Source organism: Theropithecus gelada, chromosome 16 (assembly GCF_003255815.1).
Source record: "Theropithecus gelada isolate Dixy chromosome 16, Tgel_1.0, whole genome shotgun sequence".
NCBI lineage: Eukaryota > Metazoa > Chordata > Mammalia > Primates > Cercopithecidae > Theropithecus > Theropithecus gelada.
Genome location: NC_037684.1, coordinates 23,543,119 through 23,561,899, shown reverse-complemented (window position 1 = coordinate 23,561,899; position 18,781 = coordinate 23,543,119). Strand labels below are relative to the sequence as shown.

Below are 18,781 nucleotides of genomic sequence, written 5' to 3'. Positions count from 1 at the left end.
CACACACCCTCTCACACACCCTCACACACCCTCGCACATACCCGCCTCACACACCCTTGCACACACCTTCACACACCCGCACTCATGCACACCCTCACACACATTCTCGCACACACCTTCACATACCTTCACACACACCCGCACACACACCTTCACACATCCTCGCACACACCCTTGCACACACCTTCACACACCCTCACACACACACCCTCCCTCACACACACCCTCACACACCATCACACACACCTTCACACACTCTCTCACACACCCTCGCACACCCTTACACACATCCACACTCACACACACCCTCACACACACACACGCGCCCTCACACACCCTCACACACCCTAACACACGATCACACACACCCTCACACACCCTCACATACACACACCCTCACACTCCCTCACACACAACCTTCACACACGCTCACACACACCCTCACACACCCTCACACACACACCCTCACACATACCCTCCCTCACACACACCCACACACCTTCACACACCTTCACACACACCCACACACACCCTCACACAAACCCTCACACACACCCTCACACACCCTCACATACCCCCAAACACCCTCACACACACCCTGACACACGCACACCTTCATACACCATCACACAACCCATGCACACCCACATACCCTCACACATGCACCGTCACACACACACACACACCCTCACACATACAACTCTCACTCTTACCCACACACCCTCACATACACCCACACACTCTCACACAGACCCTCATACACACACACCCCCACACACCCCCTCACACATACCCACCCTCTCACACACATCCTCACATACACACACACCCTCACACACACACGTCCCAAACATCAGTCCCTGCCCACTGCACCATTAATAGGGGCCTGAAACAAGGAATGGAAAGGTTGTGGGAGAGGCTCTCCCACGAATCCCATAACCCAGACATTTAAAATGTCTAACCCAGCAGGGCCTGCTCCCTCACCCCCACCCCAATCCCTTCCTGGGAGGCAGCAAAGGAAGCGCTTCTCTTGGTCCCTTAGGGGCTCCAAGGACTTGGTGGGGAAGGGATCTTATCCCCTGCCCAGGACTGAGGCTGGCCTGTGTGTTTGGGACTTGTGGGGTCCCCACAGTTCTCCTGGCAGGACTGGGGGACACCGAGGCCCAGCAGACCACACTATACCCACTTGTGGGCCGTGTCTTTGTGCACACCTTGGACCATGAGACCTTTCTGAGCCTTCCTGAGCACGTCGGTGAGCGGCCTGACAGGCACCCAGGCGGGAGGGCTGGGGTGGACCCCGGAGGGCTCCTGCTGTGACTCTAATCCCCTCTCCTCGCTTCCACCAGCTGTCCCACCGGCTGTCCGCATCACCTACCACGCCCACCTCCAGGGACACCCAGACCTGCCGCGGTGGCTCCGCTACACCCAGCGCAGCCCGCACCACCCTGGCTTCCTCTATGGCTCTGCCACCCCAGAAGATCGTGGGCGCCAGGTCATTGAGGTGCCGTCAGGGACCCTGAGAAAATCATAGGGGTGGGCCAGAGTGGCCTCCTAGGAGCAGCCCTACCAGTCGGATTGGGTGTTCCTTCACAGTCATTTACATATAATTTACATACCTCTAATTTGGTATCTGAGTCCTCTCCTGCCAGGCCCCCACTGTGCCACGTTTCTCCCCTAATCCACCTCTCAGGTGTCTATCCCATCCCCCAGGTTACAGCCTACAATCGGGACAGCTTTGATACCACTCGGCAGAGGCTGGTGCTGGAGATTGGGGACTCGGAAGGTACCTCTAGCTGTGCCCCATCCTTTCCTCACCAATGCCAGTCTTGGGGGACCTCCCCTGGAAAGGGAGGGGGCTGTGGACGGGAGAGGCTTGGAGAGGAGTGGAGCAGGGCATCCTGGAAAGTGGGGACAAGGCCTTAGAGAATGGATGCTGGGCTGGGGTTCCAGGCTCTGGAGTTCTGTTACCGGTTGCGTTGCAGAGACTACGGGGCCTTGGCTCGTTGGGGTCTGTGATGGATGGGACACTGAGGGGCCTGAAGGGGTGTGCGGGGATGTGAGGAGGAGCTTCGGGGAGACTTCGCGGGGCAGAGCTGGGTCTGGGTGCAGCCTGAGGTGTCCACCTGGCCTTCCCAGGCCCCCTGCTGCCCTACCAAGCTGAGTTCCTGGTGCGCAGCCATGATGTGGAGGAGGTGCTGCCCTCAGCCCCTGCCAGCCGCTTCCTCTCAGCCTTGGGGGGACTCTGGGAGCCGGGAGAGCTTCAGCTGCTCAACATCACTTCTGCCTTGGACCGTGGGGGCCGTGTCCCCCTTCCCATTGAGGGCCGAAAAGAAGGGTAGGTGTGCAACCCTAGAGGACTTCCTGAAAGAGGATGCTGCTGCTTGTGGCGGGCATAGAACAAGGGTCTCCCTAATTTCCAGGTGGGGCTTTACCATGCACATCTCCACCTCCCAGCGTCACACCACTCTCCACTCCCCTCTGGCTACCCCCCCATCTCCTTGTCCTTCCAGAGCCCAGACCCTAGTTACCTTGAACTCTGTACTTCCCGGTGCCTCATGAGGACATACCAGATCCATGCATTAAAAGACATTCCTTAGTGGGGAGGGTAAGGCCCCCTAGAAGAATGGGTTGCTCTGGGTACTCTCACCATGACCTCAGATCTCTGGGAGGACTGTGACTCCTGCCAGACCCCAGCTGTGCCATATTCCTCCCTTAATCCTCCCTCCTAGCCATCTCCCCCATCCCACCCCCAGGTCATAGCCTACAATCAGGACGGTTTCAACAACCCCTGGAGAATGGTGCCTGGTGCCCCCTGCCCCCACTCTGCTGACAGTGACTTCTGTCTGGTCCCAGGGTGTACATTAAGGTGGGTTCTGCCTCACCTTTCTCTACTTGCCTGAAGATGGTGGCATCCCCCGATAGCCACGCCCGCTGTGCCCAGGGCCAGCCTCCACTTCTGTCTTGCTACGACACCTTGGCTCCCCACTTCCGCGTTGACTGGTGCAATGTGACCCTGGTGAGGAGGGATCCTGGGTCCAGGGGTGGGTTGGAACATGGTCCCCCATCACCGTCCCCCTTCCCTCACATGCCTCTTCCTACCTCCGTCTCTCTGATTGCTCCAGTCCCCATTTCTTTCTCTGATGCTCTCAGTATTGCCCACAGGCTCAGTCTGATGATACACACACACACACACACACACACACACACACACACACACACCCCGCCTGAAGTTCTACCTTACTCCCACAAGAGGGCGACAGAGTCCGCAATCCACATGTGGGGGTCTCCAACTCCGGCGCTCCAGATCCGCCCAGGCCAACAGCTATGTCATAGTCTGGTTCCCAAACCCTTTCCCTACCAAGGGCCTCTGCGTGACAGCTCTGTCTGATTTTCTCTAAGGTTCTACCTAGCAAACCCACTTACAACAAGGATCTGAGAACTCTTCACACTATAAACCAAAGATGCTCACAACAGCTTTTTGGATACTGAGCTGAGGTTCACAGGATCCCACTGCTGGTGTACTCTGTTCCTGTGAATTGACCAACAGAGCAGGGACTCATTCAGGGTCCACAGCCAGTGACTGGTAATTGACAACATTCTTGAGCCCTTGCTCTGTGCTGGGCACTGTCCCATCAACATATTTTATGCTCACCACCACTCCAGGAGACAGCTGCTACTATTATCCTTCTGACTTTAGAGGTGACGAAACAGAGGCACATAATCATCCTAGCTAAGCACTTGTCTGAGTCTCGATTCAAACCAGGAGGTCAGACCCTAGAGCTGTGCATTAACCAGTGCACTGTCCTGCCTCTGCTGGACTTTGTGTCTCCTGCCCCCTAGTCCTGGCCCCTGCCCTGTTTCTGGGGACCTCTGTGTCCAGCCAGCCACTTCCTGCATCAGCCCTGAGCTCTCTGTGCAGGTGGATAAGTCAGTCCCGGAGCCCGCAGATGAGATGCCCACCCCAGGCGATGGGATCCTGGAGCATGACCCGTTCTTCTGCCCACCCACTGAGGCCCCAGACCGTGACTTCTTGGTGGATGCTCTGGTCACCCTCCTGGTGCCCCTGCTGGTGGCCCTGCTTCTCACCTTGCTGCTGGCCTACGTCATGTGCTGCCGGCGGGAGGGAAGGTGAGTGTGGGCATGAAGGGCAGGGGAGTACCTGCTGGAGCTCACACCCATGGGACTCCTGGTGGCACCTGTGCTGTGTGGGACCCAGACGCCCTGGGAATGGGGTTCTCAGGCACAAAAGGAGTGTGAGGCCCCTTTGTAGGCAACTTAGGGCTTGAGACCTGCCTGGCCTGGCACCAGGAGGGCATTGTGGATAATCGCACACTGACCTCCACACACACTGGAGCCCTGGGGCACCTTGAGGTGAAGCCCAGAGCTGGGCTAACCCTCTCCTTCACTTTCCCACAGGCTGAAGAGAGACCTGGCTACCTCTGAGTGAGTAAAGGAAATCAGGGGGTGGGGTGGGAGCCCACCTAGACAGTTGTAGGACCCCCACCCCCAAACTATGCCATGAACAGCAGAGACAAAATAAATCATTCTGGGGTGACCTCTGAGTCCTAGCCCCGGGCTGGCTGGATGCTGGGCCTGATCTTTCCTGACTCTGCCTTCTTATCTGCTGGTGTCCATAGAAGAGTTTCTAGTGAGCTGGGTGTGGTAGCTCATGCCTGTAATCCCAGCACTTTGGGAGGCTGAGGTGGGAGGATTGGTTGAGCCCAGGAGTTTGAGGCCAGCCTGGGCAACACAGTGAGACCCCATCTCAACAAAATTTTTTTTTTTTTTTTTTTTTTTTGAGGCGGAGTCTCGCTCTGTCGCCCAGGCTGGAGTGCAGTGGCGCGATCTCGGCTCACTGCAAGCTCCGCCTCCCGGGTTCCCGCCATTCTCCTGCCTCAGCCTCCCGAGTAGCTGGGACTACAGGCGCCGCCACCACGCCCGGCTAATTTTTTGTATTTTTAGTAGAGACGGGGTTTCACTGTGTTAGCCAGGATGGTCTCGATCTCCTGACCTCATGATCCACCCGTCTCGGCCTCCCAAAGTGCTGGGATTACAGGCTTGAGCCACCGCGCCCGGCCTAACAAAATTTTTTTTTAATTAGCCAGGCATGGTGGAGCATGCCTGTGGTCCCAGCTACTTGGGAGGCTGAGATAGGAGAATCGCTTGAGCCTGGGAGGTTGAGGCTGCAGTGAGTCGTAATTGTGCCACTGCACTCCAGCCTGGGCAACAGAGTGAGACTCTTTTCCCCAAAAAAGAAGAGCCTGTTGTGGCACAGGGGAATGGGAGCTACTGCCACTCTGGGGGAAAGGGCTTGAGAAGCAACTTAAGAGACTCCCAGTATCAGTATGAGTCAGACACCTGCGGTCCAGGCCGGGCTCTGCCACACAATTACTCCGTGACCCTTCTTTCTGGCTTCAGATGCTCCACCTGCAAGACCACGCGGTTGGACTAGCTGGTGTCTATGAATGCTTCCAACTCTGCCAGCCTTTCCCAAATCCTTCCTCTCTTATTTTGGCCTGGTTTCTCCTACTCATGGCCTTACCCCTCCTCTGTGCCCCCAGCCCTTTTCCTCTCCCACTCCCCTGAACCCCAGATTCCAGGAGGCAGATGTGAAATGTTAGCTTCCTTTTATTCTCACTGCACTGAGCCAATGGCGGGCTTGGCACCCCTGACTGCTTGCCCGGCCTGCCTCGTTAATTGCAGTGGCACTTGGCGATCCTTTGAACCCTCTTGACAAGTCACTTGTGCCCCTGTTTGGAGCCCAGTAGTGACCTGCGCTGTCCAAAGGGGCACTGCCCAGAGCGGCACTGCCCAGAGAGGCACTGCCCAGAGCGCCTCCTCTGCTGCTGTTGTCTCTTGACCTTGAGCTTGGACTTGGAGGCCTGCTTCTTGCCCAGGGTGAAGGAGCCAGAGGCCCCCTGCTGGTCACCTGCTGAGCATGCCCTTGTCCACCAGCTCCTTGAGCACACGCTTGAAGTGACAGGCATTTCGGGCCATGTCGTAGCCCGCGGTGGAAACAGCCTTCTTCAGGGTGGCCATGGACACATACTTGCAGGTCCCCTTGTCTGCCACAGCCCTCAGGATCACCTTGGATATGCTGGGCTCCTGGCAGGCTTTGGCACAGGTGCGTTGCCCAGTCGCTCTCTTGCTAGGGACACGCTGCCCTGCTGGCCTCCACTCAAGGCAGTATTTGAGGTCAAGGGCACTGACAGGGACAGTGGCGAAGTGCCTTTCGGCTTCTCTCCCTGGGGTAGGTGAAATGTCTTGGGTGCAAGGACCTCCAGGGCAGCTGGCAGTCTCCACTGGGCTGCTCTTTGCATGATGGCTGAGGTGCGTCCTGGTTCCTGGTCCTCCCCGAGGCTTCCTCTTGGGCTCCGGCCCTCGCCTTTCCCTGGGTGGCCAGAGAGAGGATCGAGGATGGTCACCCATGGCTGGCTTCCACAGACTTGTGCTCCTGGTGCAGGGGATGGTGAGGTTATCTCTGTGGTGACCTCAGAGGCTACCAGAATTCTGTGTGGGTCACAGTAGCCTCATTGTTTCCTCCAGGGAGGGGTGGACCAGAGATGCCAGATGGTGGAGGCATGTAACATGCCAGGTGTCCTGGGGAGGAAGGCTGCTCTTATGGGCCAAACAGTGGGCCTGCACAGTGCGTGCACATATGCATGTGTCTGTGCACATGCCTGGGCCGATTTTATTTTGTTTTATTTTATTATTATTATTATTATTTTTTGAAACAGAGTTTCACTCTCTTGCCCAGGCTAGAGTGAAGTGGCGCGATCTCGGCTCACTGCAAGCTCTGCCTCAGCCTCCCGTGTAGCTGGGACTACAGGCACCTGCCACCATGCCTGGCTAATTTTTTGTATTTTTAGTAGAGACGGGGTTTCACCGTGTTAGCCAGGATGGTCTCGTCTCGATCTCCTGACCTCGTGATCCACCCACCTTGGTCTCCCTAAGTGCTGGGATTACAGGCGTGAGCCACCACACCTGGCCTATTTTTAAAACAATTTTTAGAGAGGATCTCACTCTGAGGCTGGGCGCGGTGGCTCACGCCTGTAATCCCAGCACTTTGGGAGGCCGAGGCGGGTGGATCACAAGGTCAGGAGATCAAGACCATCCTGGCTGACACGGTGAAACTCCGTCTCTACTAAAAATACAAAAAAATTAGCCGGGCGTGGTGGCGGGCGCCTGTAGTCCCAGCTACTTGGGAGGCTGAGGCAGGAGAATGGCGTGAACCCGGGAGGTGGAGCTTGCAGTGAGCCGAGATCGTGCCACTGCACTCCAGTCTGGGAGACACAGCGAGACCCCATCTCAAAAAAAAAAAAAAAAAAAAAAGAGAGGGTCTCACTCTGTCACCCAAGCTGGAGTGCAGTGGCATGATCGTAGCTCACTGCAACCTCGAACTCCCTGGGCTCAGCGATCCTCCCATCTCAGCTTCCTGAGTAGCTGGGACTAAAGCTACTGCACCTGGCATGGCCCTCAGTTTTAAACTCACCATTTTGACCCCACCATCTTGACCTACTGGGTTTTTGAGCCACTGGGTTGAGGAATACAAGCTTTGCAGGCATCAGGGCTATACCAACATTTATGAATTTTTTATAGGGAATATATTTTCCAGAGTGAACAGAGATGTAATTCCTTGATCTATGCTGAGTTGACTTAATTCCTCAAGCAACTTTCTATACAAAGCAGTTAAAAGGCTTTGCTTTTATTTTCTGTTTTCATTTTTGTAGAATTTTTTCCCCATGGGGATCAGTGATTTTTCATGTACATTTCACTGGGAAGATTTTATTCCTCAATTTTTTTGGACTGTGCCAAATGTAATCACTAACATCTACTGCCACTGAGGATATTCTCTTGTGACCAGTATTTCCTCCACATCCAGCTTTCCCTGGGTCAACTCTGTAGCTCTGATGTTGTCAGAAAAATCTGCTGCCTCCGTCCATTTGAAATCAATAACCATTTTACCATGTGCAACATTAGCCTTGGCTGGTTTGGATTTTGTGTTGATGTATTTCTACAAAATCCAGTTTTTCACTTGTTCAATGTCTGCCACTTTTCAGATTATCCACAAGTTATGATTCTGCTGTCTGCTTTTCACCTAGATCAGATTTCAGCGATTGCACAGAGTCCTCCAGGTCCCACGACCCTCTCCTGGGGATTTCTGTGCCAGAGGCAGTGCTTTCGGGACTGTGTGTTGGTGGTGGAGTGGGAGTGGGTGAGACCCGGGCCACGTGTGTGTGTGTGCCTGAGTGTGTAGGAATGCCTGCCGTTTGTCTGTCTGCCCAAGTGCTGATGTGGAAGGAACGTGGGGAAGCCACTGCGGGGTCTGGCTTCTGCTCTTGCTCTAGAAAAACATCCCCAGCACATATTTCCACCTGCGTGTTGCCAGAGTAATGAGGCCCAGATGTGGGACTGGGAGTAAGGAGGGGGCCCACTGACTGAGGCCTTCCTCTGCCAGGGCCTCACCTGCCCAGCTGTCTCCATCTCAGCATCCACACACTGGTTGCTCTCTTTCCCCTCAGTCTCCCCTTGCCTGGGAATAGAAATCTGTGTTTCGGATAACTCAGCTCACCAAATTCCAGACTCAAGAGCTCATCTTGCCCCTCCCCTGGCCTTAGATGGTGACTCCACCTCTTCCTGCTGGCCAGACAGGACTTGGTCCCACGCCCCGCAGGAGGAGCGTGGCCCATTCAGTGTGAAGCTAGGTCTTTTCTGTGGTCTAAACTGTCAGGCTCTAACTGGAGTCTGTGTCCACTAATTGGGACCTGAACATGGGTGGTGATCACTTCTCCTCTCTCATCTCATCAGTAACCAAGTGGCAAGTGGGGTTGCTTCATCCCTGCCTGCGACCCCAGCTCCTCTAAGAAAACCAATTCTTGGCTGGGTGTGGTGGCTCATGCCTGTAATCCCAGCACTTTGGGAGGCAGAGGCAGGAGGGTCTCTTGAGGCCAGGAGTTCAAGACCAGCCTGGACAACATAGTAAGACACCTGTCTCTACAAAAAAAATTTTTTCTTTTTTTTTTGAGACGGAGTCTCGCTCTGTTGCCCAGGCTGGAGTGCAGTGGCGTGATCTCGGCTCACTGCAAGCTCCGCCTCCCGGGTTCACGCCATTCTCCTGCCTCAGCCTCCTGAGTAGCTGGGACTACAGGTGCCTGCCACCACGCCCGGCTAATTTTTTTGTATTTTTAGTAGAGACGGGGTTTCACCGTGTTAGCCAGGATGGTCTTGATCTCCTGACCTCGTGATCTGCCCGTCTCGGCCTCCCAAAGTGCTGGGATTACAGGCGTGAGCCACTGCGCCTGGCCAAAAATATTTTTAAAAACTAGCCGAGCATGGTGATTTGCACTTATAGTCCCAGTTACTCAGGAGGCTGAGGCAGGAGGATCGCTTGAGCCCAGGAGGTGGAGGCTGCAGTGAGCTATGACTGTGCCACTGCACTGAAGTTGGTAACAAAGTGAGACCCCATCTCTTAAAAATAAATAAATAAATAATATAAATAAACAATATAAAGCTCAGCAAATACTGGCTTCTGGAAGAATATGGCCCCTGTGGATGTCTGTTCATGTCTCTGTATCTTGTGAGCGCTTACCACGTGGTGAGCACTGTTCTAAACACTAAGCTGCATTTTCTCTTTTAATCTTCACAGCAGTCCTAGGAGGTAGGTTTTTTTTTTTTTTTTTTTTTTTTTTTTTAATAGAGATGTAGTTTCACCATGTTGGTCAGGCTGGCCTTGAACTCTTGGCCTCAAGTGATCCATCTCCTTCAGCCTCCCAAAGTGCTGGGATTACAGGCATGAGCCACTGCGCCCAGCCTGGTGGTAGGTGCTATTATCTCCATTTGGCAGTTGAGCAAACTAAGGCATGAAGTGGTTAAGCAACTTGCCCAAGACACACAGCCTTGAACCCAGGCTGTCTACACCCACAGCCCATGTCTCGACCACTGGACACTGAGCAGGCACCATAGAGCTTTCTCTTTCCTTTTTTTCCTTGAGATGGAGTCTCTCTCACCCAGGCTGGAGTGCAGTGGCGTGATCTCGGCTCACTGCAACCTCCGCCTCCCAGGTTCAAGTGATTCTCCTGTCTCAGCCTCCTGAGTAGCTGGGATTACAGGTGCCCACCACCATGCCTGGCTAATTTTTTATTTTTATTTTTTGTAGCAACAGGGTTTCACCATGTTGGCCATGGTTATCTCAAACTCCTGACCTCAAGTGATCTGCCTGCCTCAGCCTCCCAAAGTGCTGGGATTACAGGCGTGAGCCACCGCGCCCAGCCCTGTAGAGCTTTCTGTTTATTTTCTGCCCCTGCACCATGTGTTTGAGTCTCTCCCCACGTAAGTGGTGGGGAGGACTGCAGGGTGACTCAGAGGCAGTGCCAGGCTGCACTCCAGGGCAGCTGACTCCCAGAGCTGACGACTCCCAACTTGTGCCTCCAGCATCCAGATGGTCCACCACTGCACCATCCACGGGAACACAGAGGAGCTGCGGCAGATGGCGGCCAACCGCGAGGTGCCCCGGCCACTCTCCACCCTGCCCATGTTCAATGTGCGCACGGGCGAGCGGCTGCCTCCCCATGTGGACAGCGCCCAGGTGCCCCTCATTCTGGACCAGCACTGAGGGCTCGGCCAGGTGGGTCTGATGGGCGATGTCAGCCTTATTGCTGGGAACAAGATGGCCTTTATCTCAAGGCTGGGGCAAATGGTGGGGTCTGGGAGAGTTCAGGGCAACAGGCACATAGACTTGCCTGCCCCTCTGAGGCAGCTGCTGGGGGTGCCCACCAGTGCCAGGGCTGTGACCCCAATGCCAAGCACTCAGGGTTGGAGGGTCAGGGTGGGGAAGGCAGGAGAACCGGCATCTGGCCCTCTCAGCCTTCCACTCTCTCTTCCCATAGTGGTTCCAGGTCCAGCCCTGACTTCATCCTCCCTTCTGTGTCCACTCGGCAAGCAGCACATCCCACCTGCTGATTCCAGCTCCTGGCCCGCCTGGAACCCAGGCTCTAAACAAGCAGGGAGAGGGAGTGGGGCGGGGTGAGAGTGTGTGGAGTAAGGACATTCAGAATAAATACCTGCTGCTCTGCTCACCTATTGCTGCTGGCAGCCTCCCCAGTCCTCACTGGCTCTGTTTCCCTTTGTGCTTTCTGGGAGGCCCCACAGGCAGCCAGTGCCTGCCAGCCTGCCCTTTGGACTCTTGGCATTTTGCCTTTTTCTCAGATTCTCCGGAAGAAAGAGGGAAGGACCTGCTACCTGCAGCCCTCCCACGAACCTGGTAGTGAGGGATGCCTGGATCATCATTCCCATTTCATAGACGAGGAAACAGAGACCAAGGGAGAGTCAATGACTTACCCAAGGTTACAGAGCAAGCAAGTGGCAAAGCTTGGATTTGACCCTGGCATGTCTGCCTTCATCCTGCCTTCTACAGTGTTGAGGGGTTCTAGAAGCAGGAAATCCAGGCCCTTACCTTCAGATTCTGTTGGCACCTCAAGATTCCCTGGAGGGAGAGTCCCTCTGTCTGTTGTGTTTGGAGAGAAGCTAATCTAGATATGGAGAGTGGGGCTGGGCGCAGTGGCTCACACCTGTAATCCCAACACTTTGGGAGGCCAAAACAGGCAGATCACTTGAGGTCAGGAGTTCGAGACCAGTCTGGCCAACATGGTGAAACCCCATCTCTACTAAAAATACAAAAATTAGCCAGGCATGGTGGCACGTACCTGTAATCACAGCTACTTGGGAGGCTGAGGCAGGAGAATCACTTGAACCCAGGAGGTGGAGGTTGCAGATCACACCACTGTACTCCAGCCTGGGCGACAGAGCAAAACTCTGTAAAAAAAAAAAAAAAAAAAAAGATATCAAAAGGAGGTTGGAATGTGGGTCCCGAATGCCCTAGGCTCAAGGACTCCCCACCTTGCTGAGCTCCTCCAGAGATGGGCAGGGGTGCAGAGGACACAGCACAGCCTGGGACCCTTGTTGGGCTGAATGGCACTAGCACAGCTTGACCCCACATGAGCTCAGAAGAGCTCAGCTGGCCGTGAGGCGGCCTGAACCTGTTTTTCCCAGGTGGCTACAACCAAATTGGACCAGTTCTCCCCTGATCACTGCCACCTGGCCACATCCAGGCTCATATACTCCTGCGTGAAGACAGGCCTGAGAGGGGCCTGGCTAAAAGAGGGACAGCTGGCAAGGCCCTCCCCTAGTGGCAACTCCGAGAGAACCCAGACAAGGGCTGGCATCGCCACTCCAGCCTCCTTCTCCTTTTCCTCTGCTGGGAGCCCCTGGCTCCCACATCCACACAACTAGCCCCTCACTGCAGGTTCTGTCGTTGCCCAAAGGGCACCTCCTCGGAGAGGCCTTCCCTGTCCCCGCTGTGGTCCCACCGCCTGCCCTGCGAGGACTTTCTGCTCTCTGAGAGGATTTGTGCTGTCTGGGCTCACGTATTCCGAGTCCTCTTCCGCCCTAGAACATACGATTCTTTCAGCCTGCAGCAGGTGCAGTGCCTGCACACAGTGAGGGCTCAGGAAGGATGTTCTGAAGGGAGGCATGAAGGGACACCATGTGTATGGGTTTGCTCAGCGTTCTTTCTTTCTTTTAGAGCCAGGGTCTCACTACGTTGCCCAGGCTTGTCCCGAACTCCTGGCCTCAAGCGATCCTCTTGCCTCAGCCTTCTGAGAAGCTGGGATGACCTCCGTGAGCCACCATGCCTGTGCTCAGCGTTCTTAAGGAGGTTGCTCCCCTTCTCAGGGGACAGGGGGTGAGCAAGGCCATGGCTAAAGGTTCTTCCATTATCTCCTGTGCCTCCCTGTACCCATTAGTTAGTCAATCAACTCGTCAAACATTGGTTTCATGAGCATCTGCTGAGGCAGGCCGAGGTGCAGTGTACTGCTTAATGATTGCCTGTTGAATGACTAGCTCTTTAGGTGCCCACGCCATAACCAAATGGGTTCTTTGACTAGCGGGTGCCTCTGGCTTATCATTGGCTATTTCTTTCTTTCTCCTGAAGGAAACCAGGAGTTGTGCAGACTGGAGGCTCCAGCAGCCAGCCTGCTGTCTGGGGTAGCTCCTCCTTGATCCCTGCTCCCTTGAGGAGGAGGCTGCCCATCCCTCATCTCTGGGCTCGCCCCCTGCAGCCAGGCAGCTCTTGGGCCTCCAGTGCTCTTCCTGTGCCGGCCAGGGCTGGGAGAGTGCAAGGCCAGCTCCTCACTTCCCAGCTTTGCCTTGGGGTCTTGGCAGCGCCTTTCTCCCTGCTCAGCTCCAAAGAGCACACGGGAGCCTGGCTGCCGGCCTGAGAGGAAGTGGCCCAGACAAGTAGCTGGGAGGATGGCGTGCCTGCAGAGGACGCCAAGCCCTGCCTGGGCACACACGTCCAGAGGTCCCCGGCAGCACGCTGGGAAGGCACAGACACACTTAGTTCCTCCCCACTGGGCAACAGCCCCTCCCTGGCGTGCAAGATTCCAACCAGCAGTCACGCTCCACTCCCCACAGCCAAGGACAAAGAAGGGCAGCTGCCCCCACAGCCACCTCCATCGGGAGACTTGGCCTGCTGCACACTCTGCTCCACCCCTGTCTCCTCCAGTCCCATGATGGTATCGCCCCTGTGGCCCAGTGGGTGGCCTCCACCTTCCTTCTAAAGACAGCACCCACACGTGGCCTGACGCTCAGACATTCCCTCACCACCTCTCTATCGGCCAGACCTGGCGACTGAAGGCACCACCTAGGGCCGGCCTCAGCCCCCTGCTGCACACTGCCCGGGAGCAGGACTGGAATCATGATCCTGCCACACAACAGCCGGCTCAGCCAGCTGAGGGTTAGTTTACTCATAAGATGATCGTCATAACCACCTTGGGGCTGTTGTGAGAATTTGTGGGAACTGGACACTCTGGCAGCTCCCAAGGATGGAGACATTATTGCATACAAGCACACACACAATCCCCCAAGGCCAGAGGTCCCTGGGGTCTCCCTGGCCCCTAAATGAACTCCATTTCCAGCTGTGCCTTGTAAAAAGTTCAGTCTCTCCCTGTGAATTGGGGGTGGCAGCCTAAATTCATATGATCTTTGGCATGGATCTGCTGCCTAGAGCTGCGCCATCCAGTCCAACAGCCTCAGGCCACGTGGCTACTGAGCACTTAAGCTGTGGCTAGTCCAAACTGAGAAGTACTGTCAGTGTAATTGTGAAATGATCAGATTTGGGGATACATTAGGTTAAATAAAAGACATTGCTAAAATTAGTTTTACCTGTAGTTACTTATTTATTCTTTTGAGATGAAGTCTCACTATGTTGCCCAGGCTGGAGTGCAGTGGCATGATCATAGCTTACTGTTACCTCAAACTCAAGTGGCCTCAGCCACCAAGTAGACAGGCACTCACCACCACATCTGGCTAATTTTTAAAATTTTTTTGTAGAGATAGGGTCTCACTATGTTGTCCAGGCTGGTCTCAAACTCCTGGCCTCAAAGGATCCTCCTGCCTCAGCCTCCTGAGTAGCTAGGACATGCACTACAGCACCAGCCTTTTTATTTTTTATTTTTTATTTTTTTTTGAGATGGAGTCTCGCTCCATTGCCCAAGCTGGAGTGCAGTGGCACTATCTCGGCTCACTGCAACCTCCACCTCCCTGATTCAAGCAATTCCCCTGCCTCAACCTCCCAAGTAGCTGGGATTACAGGCACACACCGCCAGGCCCAGCTAATTTTTTCTTGTATTTTTTGTGGAGGCGGGGTTTCACCATGTTGGCCAGACTGGTCACGATCTCCTGACCTCAGGCAATACACCCACCTCGGCCTCCCAAAGTGCTGGGATTACAGGCGTGAGTCACCACCCTCGACCCTTTTTATCTTTGTTTAAATGGCTGCTAGAAAATGAAAAATTTCATCTGTGCCTTGGGTTGTATCTTTATTGGGCTGCGCTGGTTTCATGGCTCTTCCTGTATCTCCATCCCAGATTAACTCACACCCGGAACTCAGCCCTTTACCCTGCTTTCTGCAGAACACCTGCCCTCCTAGGCCTCTGTTCACTCAGCAGCGAAGCCCTGGCGTGCGGGCAGTTTGCCTCACAGCAGTGAATTCATCCAGAATTTGAACATGTGTGTGGCCGCCCTCTCTAAAATGTCTTAGTCCCCATCATGGTTCTCTGTACCTTCTCATTCAGTACCCCTTTCCCAGTTCCTCCCATTGTCTTTTGCAGAGAAAATCCCACTTTCTCCAGCACTAGCGTGTGCCAGACTCACCTCCCTCCTGGCCTTGCCTTGCACATTCTCTGCGAAGGGTTGAAATCTCTGCATGGGGAGGGCCTGCCACCCTACTGGACAAGACCTCTCCTGCTTCCAGGATCTTGCCTCCCTGTCTGTGGACATGCCCTCAGCCTGACTTGATACCCTCTAGAGCGCACACAGGGGAAGGGGACAGGGAGACACACCGTTCCCAGCACCAGGGCTCCCGCTGGCTGGGGGACATCAGGAGAGTGGTCTCCTCCCACACCCACTGATTTTTCCCACACTCCTCTTTGCTCCCCTGCCCCACTCATCCATATCACACAGACAGACCCTCCTATGCCCTCTGTCACGCTCATGTACAATATGTCCCAAATGCCATCGTCCATGTGTTCTCACAGTTCACACAGGGTTGCTTTCACTGCCTCACGTGTGGGGGAGCTGCCCTCATCACGCACAGATGCCCGCCCACCCCAACCCACACACATGCATGTGTATAGGGCCCCTGTGAACACAGATGCATTTATTTGTGCACAGATAGGTGGGCACAGAGAGTGAGACACATGCTCATCACCAGGCGCCCCCAGGAGACAGGGAACCCTTGGTGGCACTCACCTCGCTCCCTCAAACGCCTCTTCGTGTGGACGCTGGTCTTGACGGCAGCCTTACATTCTCTCCCACGCTGCCCACGCTCACGCCTGCTCCACACACAGTCTCCTCGCCCCAGCCAGCAAGCTCTCTCGAAACCCCTCCCCTCCTCCACCCACCCAGCTCTGTCACTGGAGAAAGTCTGGAAAGCTGAGAGTTAAGGTGCTGAGAAAAAAAAAAAAAAAGGAGGGAAAATCCACTGTATTCTGGTGATAGAAACTCCTGCCGGGAGATGGGCTCAAGTCCCAAAAGGGACCCAGGAGTCTGAGATTACAGCAGAAATTAAAAATCCAAATGAAGCCTCCTCCCTTTCTAGAATTTACCGTCTGGGTTTGACTGAAAAGTCAACCACAGGAGCCTGGTCCTTCTCACAGAGAAGACAAAGGTGAGTCTGACAGAGCGGCAGGCTCTGTGACACCCTGCAGGGGATAGTGAGGGTCTCGGGGAGCGGGTCTGGGTGGCTGTATTTAGGGCAGCTGTGATGTCAGCGGAAAGGAGGGTTTGAGTTGGGAATATGGCACAATGGCCCCTTTGTCCCCCTCCCCTCCTGTCCTGTACACACTGAAACCACACACCAGCCCCACACCACGTGATACAGGCTCTGAGCTGCCCATGGGGCACTGCCACAAAAGGCTGCCCCCGTTGCAGCCCTGACCCACAGTGTGTGTGTCCACATACATGCCCACGCGTGTACACACACACTCACATACCCACATGTAGATTTGTACAGAGGTGACAAGAGGCATATCCACTCCTTTGCCTACAGCTCTGCTGCACCATGCGGTAACCCTTATCCCACATAGAGTTAGTAAAATTAATTGCAATTCAGTAAAAGTGGAAACTGCATTCCTCAGTCACACTAGCTGCATCTCACATGCTCAACAGCTGCATGTGGTTAGCGGCTACCGTACAGGGCAGTGCAGCTCTAGGACATACATGTCTGTTGCTACAGAAAGGCCTGCCCTGCGCCCTCCATTGCTGTCCGCTCCCCCATGGGCCTGACTTTCACTTGCTCTTCCTCTCACACTTGCTCACTCCGGTGCACAAAGCACACACAGCGCCATGCTCTCACCTAATGGGTGGCCTCTCTAGCTCAGTCTCTCTCTTTAGTCTCTCCAGTACCTAAGCGCAGACTCTGCCTAGCCCTGCATCGCAACACCTGGCCTCTAGTCTGGAGAGAATAATAGGATGGAAACATGACCACATCCACAATCCTAGGGTGAAGGACCGAGGGGAGCTATGTGGATCTGGAGAGCTTTGGAAACTCAGAGGGGCTGAGCTCAGGCTGGGTTGGGCAGGGAAATGGGAGGAGAATGACACATTTGAACATGGCCCAGACAGTAGGGCATTGAGCATGCAGAGAGAAAGGACATCTAGGAAGGCCTGGAAGTGGGGAAATGCAGTGCATTTGTGGAAACTATGGCCACCCTTTTTGGTTGGTGTGACACATGTGGGCAGGGGAGGGGACAGTGAGCCTGGGCAGGTGGGTAGTGACCAGGTAGAGCCTTGGATGCCAGGCTCAGGATGTCCCTGGGTCCCCCATGAGGGCAGATGGGGATATGGCCTGGACAGCCAGGGTCCTTAAGTCCCAGAGGTCCAGGTAGACAGGGTTTCTGCCAGCATGGCAGGCATCACCAAACAAGCAACACATTGATCAAGAGATGGAGCCCAGCACTGTGGCTCATGTCCTTAACTCCAGCACTTTGGGAGGCTGAGGCAGGCAGATCACTTGAGGCCAGGAGTTCGAGACCAGCCTGGCTAACATGGTAAAATCCTGACTCTACTAAAAATATAAAAATTAGCTGGGTGTGGTAGTGCATGGCTGTCATCCCAGTTACTTGGGAGGCTGAGGCACGAGAATCGCTTGAACCTGGGAGGCGGAGGCTGCAGTGAGCTGAGACTGCGCCACCGCACTCCAGCCTGGGCCACAGAGTGAGACTCTGTCTCAAAAAAAAAGAGAAAAAGAGAGCTGGATGGGCATCATACAACTTTGGGTAATTTGCATGTGAATAAACCTTCATTTATATGCCATCATTCTTATCCTCTGTATACCTATTCCCTTTCCACACTGTCCTAAGTGTGGTAGAAGTGCTAATGATGAATTATTAAAGGCCATAATGAATGGCCATGAATACTTAATGACACCATGATATTAGTATTGCCGATGAATGATATCTACAGACTTGACCATCTCTCTGGGGACCTTAGGGAGGAGCGTGGGCTTTTTGTTCCTTTCGGGTTTAGACCTGAGACGGGGTGAGAGAGGTGACCAGCTGTCGTCTCGCTGTCTCCCTGGCTCTGGATGCCTGGTTCTCTTCGGACTTCTGACGCCCTGGATTCTCTGTCCCCCGCTGACCACACTTGCAGTCTCCCCTACCTGCGATGGGGGAGCCGAACAGTCAGTCACCTTCCCTCCAGGCCTCGGCATCTCAGGCAGGTGGGAAGGAGCAGGCAGAAGGTGAAGGAAAAAAGAAGGGAGGGAGAAGAGGAAGGAAGAGGAAGCAAGAATTTAAGAAAAAAAAAAAAAGAAAAAGCTTCAAAAGGAGTAGGCAGGAGGCAGGGGCACAATGGCTCCCCAGACCACCCCAGCCCAGGGGTGTTGTAGTCTGGGGATTCAGGAGGTTGAGGCACCCAGTCCGTGGTGAGCAGGGCCGGGCCTCCTTCCTTCCTGAGAGCACTGTGCAAGCACCTTCCCCACAGCTCTCCCAGGCATCTGTCTCCCTCACTCCCCCAGGGCCAGGACAGCGAGCAGGGATCCCGCCTTCCTCCTGGTCCCTCCCAGACCCTCGCCAGGCTCAGCAGACCCCTCTCCCGTTGCATTGCTCCTTTGGCAGGAGCTCAGCATGGGTGTGGAGGGAGCAGAGGCCAGACGACCCTTCATGTCAGTCCAGGGAGAGGCCCCCAGGTCCTCCTCACAGGTTCCACTCCCCTCACCCTCCCA

General features: G+C 54.8%; 1 protein-coding gene and 1 pseudogene across 2 annotated transcripts in view; one reads left to right on the top strand and one right to left on the bottom strand.

Annotated features, from left to right (window-relative positions):
- Nucleotides 1–11,103, top strand: part of SGCA (sarcoglycan alpha) — a 12,017-nt gene extending 914 nt beyond the window's left edge. The window contains exons 2-10 of one of the 2 annotated variants that reach the window (XM_025361643.1): nucleotides 1,133–1,252; nucleotides 1,347–1,501; nucleotides 1,711–1,783; nucleotides 2,137–2,335; nucleotides 2,854–3,016; nucleotides 3,920–4,128; nucleotides 4,417–4,443; nucleotides 10,432–10,624; nucleotides 10,887–11,103. In XM_025361643.1, coding sequence (XP_025217428.1) covers nucleotides 1,133–1,252; nucleotides 1,347–1,501; nucleotides 1,711–1,783; nucleotides 2,137–2,335; nucleotides 2,854–3,016; nucleotides 3,920–4,128; nucleotides 4,417–4,443; nucleotides 10,432–10,612 — 1,127 coding nt within the window. In that variant the 3' untranslated portion in view covers nucleotides 10,613–10,624; nucleotides 10,887–11,103. The remainder of the gene's footprint in view (nucleotides 1–1,132; nucleotides 1,253–1,346; nucleotides 1,502–1,710; nucleotides 1,784–2,136; nucleotides 2,336–2,853; nucleotides 3,017–3,919; nucleotides 4,129–4,416; nucleotides 4,444–10,431; nucleotides 10,625–10,886) is intronic. The other variant, XM_025361644.1, reaches the window with a different exon arrangement.
- Nucleotides 5,694–6,590, bottom strand: LOC112609165 (annotated as a pseudogene).
- Nucleotides 11,104–18,781: the final 7,678 nt, after the last annotated feature.